Source organism: Diadema setosum, chromosome 3 (genome assembly GCF_964275005.1).
Source record: "Diadema setosum chromosome 3, eeDiaSeto1, whole genome shotgun sequence".
NCBI lineage: Eukaryota > Metazoa > Echinodermata > Echinoidea > Diadematoida > Diadematidae > Diadema > Diadema setosum.
The window spans coordinates 24,536,419-24,549,133 of NC_092687.1; the positions used below are offsets into that span (position 1 = coordinate 24,536,419).

General features: G+C 42.9%; 1 protein-coding gene across 1 annotated transcript in view; it reads right to left on the reverse strand.

The window, feature by feature from the left end:
• LOC140246707 (uncharacterized) overlaps positions 1–12,715 on the reverse strand; it is a 71,833-nt gene that overhangs the window by 31,565 nt on the left and 27,553 nt on the right. The window contains exons 4-6 of the mRNA XM_072326044.1: positions 3,151–3,312; positions 1,017–1,199; positions 180–362 (exon numbers count right to left, since the gene is read on the reverse strand). Of these exons, the coding sequence (XP_072182145.1) occupies positions 180–362; positions 1,017–1,199; positions 3,151–3,312 (528 nt within the window). The remainder of the gene's footprint in view (positions 1–179; positions 363–1,016; positions 1,200–3,150; positions 3,313–12,715) is intronic.

Sequence of the window (12,715 nt, forward strand, 5' to 3'; positions counted from 1 at the left end):
AAAGAAAAAAAAAAAGAAGATCACGCTACTTCTTGCTCTTACAAATCTAGGCCGCAACAATATCCGCTCCATGTTTTTATTGTTAATTTGTTCGGTTATTGCGAAATTTGAATAAAACGAAAAAAAAAATGCCGGTCCTGTGGATTTCGTTGTAACGGGAGTCCTCTGTAATATAATACCTGACAAGCTGATGCTGAGGCGGCGACTGTTGAGAAGAAATTACCGTCCAGGCAGGGGCATGCCATTTTGAAGCTCGAAAGAGTGGACATGTTGAATACCAATCGGGTCAAGTCACCCCACATCGAGGATCGGTGTTCAGAGCAGTCATCCAAACTTTGAAAAGACAGCTCTAGATTTTGAATCTTTAGAAGAAGGGAGAAAAAAAAAGAAACAAAAAAAGCAAAACATGAAGTTAAGACAAACATTCAGTGCAGAAACAATTAATCGCTAAACGCATGTACACTATACAATATCGATGCCAACGCTGGAACAACGTCGTACTCCAACATGCTTTTGTGAGAAAATGATGTACATCGTGAACTTACTGATCCGGTATCGCTCAATTTTTTTTTCCAATTTTGAACTCAATCCCAAGTTACGAACAAGTCACATTGATCATTGAGCCATGCCAATACCCGTCAACAGTTACGTGTGAAAAAGAAGAAATAATTACCCATGCATCAAAAATTGTTCACATTGTACAACCTTTACTATACTTCATTTAAACAAAACGAACGTGAAACAGTCAATGTCCCGTTTCAAATGAGAAGGCAACGGCAATAACGAAGACATTACAATAATTGTTTTGGGCAACCAACTTGCTGTAAAAGTTCTAACAATAGCTGGCCCCTTTGCTGTCAACTCCAAATTGACATTCATACCTTCTAATAGTGAAGCGGCATTTATTGAGACTTTACTGAAGACTAAGTAATAAACTAATATGAAAATATTGATTATCTGGACTTACATTAATATTAGCCGGCAAATGTTATTGGTACATAAGCCAGGATGATTACCTGACACGATGATGCTGAGGCAGCGGCTGTTGAGAGGAAATTACCGTCCAGGTAGGGGCACTTTAGGCTGAAAATCAACAGATTTGGCAGGGTGAATACACATTTGGCCAAGTCACCTCCCATCGAAGATTGATGTTGAGAACCGTCATTCCAGCAGTCAAAAGACAACTTCAGATCTTGAATCTGTAGAAAAAAAAGCAAAACATGAAGTAAAAAGTAATGAAATCCATGAAATACAGCAAATATGAATCTTTGAACTCAAGTACACAATACAATATTGCTGCAAATGATGGAAGAAAGCCTAATGAATAGTAGCCTAGTATTTATAGTAATAATAGTAACGGTTATATACGCGCATTTATTTTCGCATATCATCATACCAAATTGCCTTGGATTTAAGTCAAAATCCAAATTTTGGGGCCTCCCCCTTTGTCAGGGATTAAAATGCTTAATCTAATACATTTCTCTATTGTGACATTATAATTAGTATTTCTAGTATTGCCAATATGCGGAGCAAGAGTCTTGACAATGACGGTATCAAAACAAAGCAAAACTATGAACACGTAGAGTGCGCACTCATAGCCAGACGTATGTAGTTTCTATGAGACATGAGTATTGGGGATGTTGCCAAGTAGACGCAAGGTACTCAAGGCCCGCATAAGGAGAACATTGACAGGTTTACTACGTAACTTGTTACTACGTAACAAAGGAATTCAATTCAAGCTTCATACTTTTTATCACAAGCAATGGTCTTGGTGAGATACCGAATAACTGCATGTACTTATCAACGTACTATAAAACGTACGATAAAATGAGGAGTAGGTTAAAGAGCGCTCCAACAATTGATCTGTTTCATGACTTACACTGATAGAGACTGCTGTATAATAGTAATCATCAATAAGATTAAGTTGGTTTAAGAATTCCAGTTGAGGAACTGATGAAATTATCAACTAAAAAAGTCACAATGTAGTTTTTCACTGTATTCTAATCAGATTTGAACACGCAAGTATGATATCGATTGTAAAGTGCCAATCATTGATTGTGATGGTATAGTGTGAAGTCATCTTATTATAGAATAAAACAAAACCTGAGTAAATTGGTGACTAAAGTAAGTAGCCGCTATCATTATTGTTATCATCAGTATTATTATTATTATCAGTATTGTTATTATCATTATTAATGATAATGATAATAATAATTTAACCTTAATCAGAATAACCTAAAAATTTCTGTAACAGTGTAATCGTAAACTATCAGCAATTTGAAAGATATTTTTGAAAAATATATTAGAATCCGTGCCATTACTAATTCCTCTCTCAATTACGCAAGAACAAGTATTCGTCTAAAATGGATAGGGCCTAAATACCTGTTCAACCCTTACGTTTTAAATCTCTTACTTCCCCGAAATTCACTCTCCGACATCCGTCAGTGAGTGGCCGGGAGGTTGAAGTGTTTGGCAACGGGAAGGTCGGGCCGTTTTTTTCTTTTTTTTTTCTTTTTTTTTTTTGGATTTATGATACCTCAACATCACCTTTACGGTAAAACATTCCAGAAACATTCCATATATTTTTTCAACGATTTATCTTTTTCTTCTAACTTTCTTGACACTACATTACTAGGGAATGCCCACAAAAAAATCCTTCCAGACCAATATTCGTCAGATGACCTCATCTGTCAATCATTGCAAAAGTACTGACATGTTTAACCAAAGACATTGGAATGCAACTTCCTCTCGACTCAGCATAACTTGCATGCTTCTGTGATATCAATGACATTAACAAAAGGCATGACGATAGAACATGAAAGACCAATTAATACACTCTAATGAACATTGATCACAATAGACATCTCAATTTGAATGACTTGCATTCCGAGAAAAAAAAAAAGGAAAAACGTGAAATGAACAAAAACGATGTTCATGATTCACGTATGCCTAATTCGGACAGTTGTGACAAAACAAATAAAAAAAGTGGAAAGAAAGGGAATAAACGGGGAGAAGTGGAATTGCCTATACGTGTACATATCCTTTCATAAAATAATTAAAAAAGAACAATATTGGATATTGTTCAACACTTCAATTCATTTTGTATGTAACTCTGTGCACAATTTATGGAACTATAATGAAAGGCTTTACCTGGGAGGTAGAAGCTTGGTCCCTGATGATCTTGTAAAAGTCCGAGTGGAATTGTGAGTGAGTGATTGTTATTTTGCGCAGGACAGGGTTGGTACACAATAACTCCGCCAAGTCACGTGACCCATTTCTTCCATAGTTGACTTCGTCAATAGATAACGATTGCTAATGCATTGAAAAATATTGACTGACACAGTGAACAGTCGTACAATGTTCCTGCCATGATGTGTAAAAAGATGAAAAGCTGAAAATACACACGCCACAGTATTGCAAAGGGGATCAGATAGCAAATTGTCGTGAGACGTTTGAGTCATACTTTTCTGACGTTTGGCAAGAATGAATGGTGGGAGAATGGGAAGAATGACTGCTTCATCTCTTCTACACGAACCAAAGTGAACGTACCAAGGTTGACTGCATTAACATGACAGTATGAAATCAACATGTATAATTCTACTATTAGAAATATATAGCATATAGGTAATAAAAAATATGGATTATATTATCGATATTATCGAAATTAGATATAATCACTCAAAATGATTTGATTATCCTGTCGGCGCAAAAGTTTTCTTTGGCTCATTCAAAGCGTTTCAGGAAAGGTCATGACAAGGGACCTTACACATGGTCTTGGAGCTGGCTGCTGGTAAATATTTACCCCACCAAGACCAAAATATTTGAACCCACAGGGTTACTGGGGCCATCCTCATCATTAACAAAATGCGCGTCAGCCTCATCAATGAGAGCGGGTTCTACGTCCCCCAGGAACCCCCCTAAAAGGCCTCTTGGCGGGTGTAATTTACCTAATCGAGCCCATGGACCAAACTTGGTGTGAAAAGAATGTAATATGGGTGCACATAATGAAATCACAAAAACTGACAAAATATCCGATCGGGAAGAAGTTGCCAGACAGATAGTTTGCAGGCACAAACCCTTGATTGCGCCAACACTACACTGTCTCTTGGGCCCTGTACTCCAGCGCGCTGCAGTGTCTCCCAACACAGTTTTCTGCATAGCAACGACACCGGAGGAAGTTTCCGCTACGTCCTTGAAAATCTGGAAAAATACGCCTTGAACGTAGGGCCAATTTTATAGTTCCGGGAAAAATGTTACAATCGTCCCGCGCATGCTACGCTAGCGCCAGGTCCTTGCGACGTTCATGTTACGTTGGTGGCGTCCCCACTGAGTTTATTGCGCGCGCAGGTGCGGTTTGTGCGGCGTTGAAACGGTTCCCGCTATATACGTTCTCGCTAAACGTCCAAGAAGATCGCGACTCGTTCTACCTACCTTTTGGTCGAACGAGTACAAAGACAATTGAAGAATGACCGCTGGTCTTCTATTATCAATTCAGCAAGTATTACAAAAAACCTCCTTCAGCGTGTTATGAAGGGCGTGCCCAGCAAGATCTTCGCTACCTGGTACTGGTATTTCTCAGTCTACTCAATAACAGTGCCAATTGACCGTCTGGAATCTGCTCATTTGCAGCCAATTGACGGAGAACTAGTATCCATCGGTATCCATGACGTGAACCCTGATAGCATGTGGGTCTTCCATCCTTGTCCAAGTCATGAAGTGCCTTGGACATGCCATAAACATGTACAACGCAGTAGCAACTTTGCAAGCACTTCCGCTACGTAGAGTTGACGCACCGATGACGTAGCGACAATTTTGTGCGTTTACGGTAGTGGCCACGTTGTGGCCGCGCTGTGGCCGCCTAGTGGAAACGGAAGAAATTGTTGCTACGTTCTTTCTATGTCGATGAAGTTGTTGGTAGGCTTACCTCCTCAGAAGGTCCTTACTGCGTTGCCGCTCTCGCTACGTGGACTTTGGAAACCGGGTTTTACGTTGAGTTGCGTAGAGTTGCTTAGCCATTACGTCGAAATTAGCTGCGTACTCGTGAAAAATAGTTACGATGATACGCGCAGGACTGGCGTAGTCCCGTACGTATGATTGCGTAGGAAGCGCGTATCCACGTTGCGTAATTTGCGTATAGCAGGCGTAGAGGTGCTTTCATATACGCATTCTGGTGTGCTGTGCTGAAGCTGTGCTCTGAGATTGTGTTTTGAATTTGTGATATATTGATCTTTCCAGAGCTTGACACAGCTATCATAACATTATCTTATCTAAGTATCTTCACTTGTGCCTGGTATACAAGAGGGACTGTATCTGGCCATGGAAACGAAAAAGGAGCAGGAATCCTGCTGACAAACTTGTCACTAAAGAACAGCAAACAACCCATCAGTCAGCAAGCCAAAGCCCTCGGGAGTGAAGCTTGCGCAATTTCGGACACTTCCCCGAAAGATGTTGAGACCGTGTCAGCTGGCCACCCAAGCGATTCCTTCATCACAGAGCTGGAAGGCGCGAATGAGGACAATGGAATTAATCCAGTTACCTTACAGAGAAGAATTCAGGACGCTCTTTTGTCTGAAGAGGTAATCTCCGCCATTGTACAGGCCTTGTCAAAAGCTATCGTACAAAATGTCACCAACTACGTCTACAACGCCATCAACATGGAGTTCCATTTGGACTCCGGCAAACTTGTCGCCCTCGAAGCCAAAATAGAGGATCTGGAAAAGAAGCTCTCTTCATACCAGAGTGCCTTGGAAGAACATGAGCAGTACAGCAGGAGATACTGCCTACGATTCCATGGTGTTGCAGAGAACGGCGAGGAACAAACTGACGATATCATCATCAAGATCATTCGTGAGAAACTGGACGTCGACATCCGGCCGTCGGACTTGGATCGATCTCATCGTATCCCGCTTCGTGAGTACCACCGAGCAGAGAGGCAACGGCATCCTGGACGCGGCATCACAAGCGACGAAATTCCTGCTTCGAAGCCCATCATCGTCAAGTTTGCTGTTGTGTTTAAGACATATACACATTATAATGTTTATTACTATAGAGGGCGCTTACCCCTATATGTAAAAGTGTGTGACACCGGAGCCATGTTTACCCAGAATAAATCCCGAACTATCCTCTCAGAAAAGGCCTGAATGTTTGTTTATTTAAGTGACTCCATATAAATTGGCGACGAAGATGGCTACAATAAGTATTCCTGCACCCACACCTTTCCTGTCGACACCGGGTGAGCCTCCAGTGAGTTGGCCAAGGTGGTTTTCCAGTTTTAAAACTTACCTGATCGCCTGCGGCTTAGATGGTACAGCCGTCAGCGATGAGCGGCGCCGGGCAATACTCGTCCATTGCCTGGGGACAGAAGGGCAGCGGATTTTCGCGCAGCTTGACCCTGCAGGTACGTGTACTAGTTACAGTGAGACCCTCAAAGCACTTGATAGTCATTTTGGGCCCAAGACAAGCACCATTATTGAACGGTATAAATTCAGGCAACGTGTCCAAGGACCTGGGGAGCCCATAGCCCAGTAAGCAGCGGCTCTGAAAAGCCTTGTAGTGGACTGCAAGTTTGACAAATTAACGGATGAAATGGTCAGGGATCAACTGATCGAGACAACTTCAATCCCTCGGGTCAGGGAGAGGTTGCTTACGGAGGATGACTCCTTAACATTGGACAAAGCGGTGAAACTGGCGACTCAGATCGAAACTGCAATCAGTGATGCAAAATGTTTGAATGCTACTCGGAGTACAAAGGGTGTATAGAAAAAAGGACAGACCCCCACATACAATAAAGGTAATTGTTGGAACTGTGGTAGATCACATCACCCTATTTAAAGGCTGACTGTCCCGCCAAAGGGAAAAAATGCGGAGCATGTGGGAAGTTTAATCACTTTGCGAAAGTATGCAGGTCAAAGAACAAGCAAAAACCAGTGAAACATGTTGAAAGTCATGAACCTGCCTATCCTGAAAGTGTCTACACAATCAATAACAATGCAAATTCAGGGAATTTCAAGCGCTGTGATGTTGAGATTGGGGGAAATGTACTACTTCTTCTCATTGATGTTGGGGCGAAGGTCTCTATCTTGAATGAACAATTCTATCGTGAGAACTTATCGCAGTACGCGCTCAACCCTGCAAATGTGTCACTTCAAGCATATGATGGCACTGGAATTTCAGTGCTTGGAACAGTCACAGTCCCAGTACAGTACAAGCATGTTAGACTAGAGCATTTCACATTCTACGTGACAAATGGACAAAGTTTTGATGGGAGTGAACTTGTTTGATCAACTCGGTTTCAAACTGCATGACCCCAAGGGTGAGCAAATTCAGACAGTATCGGAAGACTACACATCAAGGTATCCGTCCGCCTTTGATGGTTTTGGTGAATGCGTTGGCTATTGCCATGTCCCCCGGATTGATCGACCCCAGTGTTAAGCCTGTTTCGCAGGGACTGCGGAGACTTCCCTTTTCTGTGCGTGAGGAAGTCTCACACGAGCTCAAACGCTTGGAATCGGACAATATTATTGAGCGAGTTAATTCGTCTCCCTGGATATCAAACCTTGTCATTGCCAGGAGGAAAACTGGTGAACTGAGGTTATGCGTGGACCTCAAGGCAGTCAACAAAGCGATCATTCCTGACAAATACCCACTTCCCACGCTAAATGAACTATCAGCTAAATTTCATGGGGCGACTGTCTTCACGAAATTGGACATGCGACGGAGTTACCTGGAAGTCCCCCTGGCAAAACAAAGCAGACACCTCACAGCGTTTGTCACGCATGAGGGTGTGTTTCAGTACCCGGTCGTGATTTGGCAAAAAGGTGTATGTCTGAAAAATATCATGTTTTTGGTTTTTACCATTTGGGGGGTTTTCGATGCCGAAATTGTCATGTGACCAACTTTCGTAAGTCAGCGATCCTTTGTTTCCGAGATACTTGGGGCTATCTCTGTATTATTTTATCAATTTTCCTGCTTTTGATTAGGCAAAAGGGTGTATCTTTACATACACCCTTGACGTACAATGACGTACCAGGATAGAGAACTACATGATTTGGCAAAAGGGTGTATCTCTAGATACACCTCTAACCGTGCACGCTGGGAAGAGCTTAAAGATTTGGCAGATAGGTGTATCTTTAGATACATCCATCTGCCGAATGAATCATGAATTATAGTTGCGAAGTATGATAAGGCAGAAAGGTGTATCTTTTATACTCTGTGTATATTATATACTCTGTTATACGTGCTGCTGGCATGTATGTGTACCGTTTCACCGGTCGGTGCGGTGGCGGGCCATGCTCCTGACTCAAACTGGCAGCCCGTTGCACTGCAGAAGTTTCTCCTTGTTGCTAGTCGGTGAGTAGATACAACCTAATATCTAGAAGTTCAGATCTAACGTTTGTCCTAGACTTCTATGGCCACTTCTATGCCAGTAGATGCGCAGATTCGTAAAATCTAGCATTTCTGTTGAAATGACAGCTTTTCCGGCAAGTGTGGCTGTGGGATGAGAGTTCTCTACGCTTCAAAATGACAGTGATCCCTGCACTGTCCGTGCTGTGCAGTGCATGTAGAAGCCTGTACATGGTGTAATGGTGTGCTGTGTGACTGTAAGATCGGCTACCCATTACGCTATGCGTATGGGGCTGTTACCTAACAGACATTTAGTGGCAGTTACAGACAAAGGTCTAGAGAAAGATGTGTCCCTGTCTTTGGAAATGATACTTGGATGTACTGCTCAAAGTGCTCAGTGGATGCAAACAGTTAAATGATCCTACCTGAATTTTCACATTTATTGAATTTATTGCAAAAATTGGGAGCAGCATGATAACTGCGTTTTTAAGAACAGATACATGATGTGCAAACAACTGCCTCTTTGGTTGCTAAAGCATTCAGTAGAGAAAACAAACGAACCTTTTGTCGAAAAAAAAGGGGCACAAAGCTAAAAATATAATGAATCATCTCATTGGAAGTAGAAGTTTTTGAAAAAAAGGGAGGAGAATTAAGAAGAAAAATTCTTCAGCTGTAATCCTTAACCATGCATATCCATGAGAATATGTTTTGTTAATATTTAGACTCTAGGGTGAGTTGTAATTTGCGCACAATTTTCTATGTTTGATGAACAAGTTGTGCATCCTGATATTTTTCTTTATTGTTATTTTTAAATCTTTTTGTAATAATGAAGTAAAGATTGTCAAGAGTTAACATTTGATTAGAAATGGTCTCACATACACCCTGTTCCCTACAAAATCTCTGGTATATTTTGTTATCGTTTAATTTGGCAAAAAGGTGTATCTCTATACATACACCTTTTTGCCAACTTAAATGCACGATTTCTCACGGTGCATGAGAAGATACACCTTTTTGCCAAAATAGCGTGGGTTGCAGTCCCTGTAAACGTGATTTGGCAAAAAGGTGTATCTCTATGCATACACCTTTTTGCCAAGTTAAATGCATGATTTCTTACGGTGTATGTGAAGATACACCTTTTTGCCAAAATAGCGTGGGTCGCAGTCCCTGTAAACGTGATTTGGCAAAAAGGTGTATCTCTATACATACACCTTTTTGCCAAGTTAAATGCATGATATCTTACGGTGTATGTGAAGATACACCTTTTTGCCAAAATAGCGTGGGTCGCAGTCCCTGTAAACGTGATTTGGCAAAAAGGTGTATGTTTCTAAACATGCTAAAAGTGCTAATTCTGAAGTATTCTTTAAAGTTAGATGCAAGAAAATTATCAGGAAATTAAATTTGAAGTGTATACTAAATCATGGAATTGAATCCCTGAGCGTTGCACAGTTTAGGTGGCTTCTACGGTCAAGGAAACTGCCAAAACTTTAAAGTCGATTTTCTCGGCTTTGTAGTCGCTCTAAAACGGCAGACATACACCTTTTTGCCAAATCACGACCGTACCGACGAATGTCGTATGGCTTGAGCTCAGCCCCTAGCGCATTTCAAAAGATTGTTTCATCTGTCTTGAAAGGAATCCCGGGAGTCGACGACGCGGTCATTTATGGGAATGATCAAGCTCAGCATGACCAACGTCTGCAGGAAGTGATGTCGCGCCTGACAAAGCACAATTTGACCCTCAACAAGGACAAATGCACTTTCGCAGCTCGAAAAATCGACTTTCTCGAGTACAGAGTGTCCGCGGAAGGAGTCATGCCCATGCACGACAACGTAGAAGCGTTGCGCAAATTGAAGGCACCAACAAACGCCAAGGAATTGAGTTCATTCCTGGGAAGCACCAACTACTACCTCAAGTTCGTACCACAGTACGCGGATATCGTGGAGCCGCTCCAGCAGCTGTTACGCAAAGACGCACAGTGGGTTTGGACAGCCGCTCAGCAGAACGCCTTCGAATCGCTGAAGGACAAGATCGCGTCTTCCCCCGTTCTCGCACATTTTGATCCAGACGCGGTTACGTTCGTCACAACAGACTCATCGGGGACAGCGGTTGGCGCTGTTCTGTCGCAAGTTGTCGCGGGAACTTAACGTCCGGTCGCGTACGCGTCACGTACATTGACGGAAACAGAGCGCAAATCTCTACAGGGGAACGCGAAGCCCTGGCATGTATTTTTGCATGCGAGCATTGGCATAAGTATCTCTACGGTCGCAAATTCAAACTCCGCACCGACCACCAGGCGCTAACAATGCTCCTCGCCACATCAGGATCGGGTCATCGGCCCTTGCGCATATACAGATGGTCAGATCGGCTTCACCAGTACAATTTCGAGGTGGAGTACGTGTCCGGTTCGCGCAACAGAGTAGCGGATATGCTGAGTCGCGCTACAGCGGACGCACAGGAACACACACAGCGGAGCGACAGTGATGACGCGGAAGAATATATGCAAGCGATCATTACGCATGCAATCGCTAAGGTTGTCACGCAAGTGGAATTGAAAGCGGAATCGCGCACAGACGATGTACTGCAAAGTGTTCGTCATTACCTGCAAACAGAATGGCCCAGTTAAATTTCGGACGCATTTAGCGCATATTACAGAGTCAGACATGAACTCTCAGTTGCAGATGATGTGACAGTCATGCGCGGAACACAAGTGGTCATTCCAAAAACGCTTCAACAGCGAGTGCTACAAATAGCACACGAGGGACATCCTGGAATCGTAAGGATTAAACAGAAATGTCGCGCAACGGTATGGTGGCCGGGCATAGAAAAACGCATTGAACAACACGTCAAGGATTGTGAAAGCTGCTGTTTGAGCGAAAAAGCAGGCAGCGCAAGGCCCGCCCCTCTACAAACCGTACCATGGCCGCAAAAACCATGGCAAGCACTTCAGGTCGACATCTTCGGTGAAGTTGTTGCCGCTCCACACCATGAACGATTTCTGGTCGTTGTGCATGACATGCATAGTAAGTGGCCGGAAATTGCAACTATTGGTACAGTCACTACGAACTCAATCATCAACATTCTTGAGAAAATCTTCACACGATGGGGACTACCAGAGTCGATCACCACTGACAACGGTCCGCAGTTTGTTTCGGACCAGTTTAAAGCATTCCTCGCCGGATATGATATCCGTCACAATTTGACGTCGCGATACAACCCGCAAGCGCACGGTGGTGTTGAGCGCCTGAATCGCGTCCTGAAGGAGAGTATCAAAGCGAGTATCGCGATGGGGAAGAGATTTGATGAAGCAATCCAGATCTTCCTCCGTACGTATCGGTCGACACCGCACGCGACCATAGGCATGACACCGGCAGAACTGATGATAAATCGGAATCTCCGGTTGGGGTTGAACGTTATGCAACCTAGGACCCCACCAACTGCCAAGGTGAATGCAAAAGCATCCGAAATCGCAGCACGCCAAGAAAGAGCGAAAGCGTATACGGATCAACGACGACGCGCACGACAACCACTATTCAAAGTAGGAGACTGGGTTCGTGTCGCGCGGCCTTTCAGGAAGCAGAAGCTCGCGTCAGCATTGTCTCCTCCAAAGCGAATCAAAAAGCAGATTGGAAGCAATGCGTTTCTTATGAGCGACAACACAAAGTGGAACGCGAGACGTCTAGTAGCGAGCAAACCTGGAAGCGAAATTGACAACGATGTCGGTTTCCCCTTCCCCGTGGTCGAAGAAGATCATCGACAACATGAGCGCGTTGATGTCCAACCACGACGCTCAGAACGACAACGACGTCGGCCCCGGTATTTAAATGATTATTGGTGAACTAAAACCACAAACAAATAAAACAGCATGACATTAAGGATTTATGCTAAATATAAAAAAACCCAAAAATAGATTTCAGGCTTATCGGACACTTATTGAACTCATGAACAATTGATTACACTATTTTGGACATTGAACATTTGGACTCTCTTTATTCTCTGGAATATATATATATAGCCCTGTCTTTAAAAGGGGAAAAATATGTTGTGTTTAAGACATATACACATTATAATGTTTATTACCATAGAAGGCGCTTACCCCTTTATGTAAAAGTGTGTGACACCGGAGCCATGTTTACCCAGAATAAATCCCAAACTATCCTCTCAGAAAAGGCCTGGTATTTTGTTTATTTGAGTGACTCCACATTTGCTAGCTATAACGTGCGACAAGAGGTGTAAACGGCAAGACAGAAACTTAAAGGCTCCAATGTGTACATCCACGAGGATCTCACACAAGCGAGGAGCAACCTGGCCTATATGGCGAGGAAGCATGAGAAGGTGAAGAGAGTGTGGACTATCGATGGACGAATGTCAGTACTG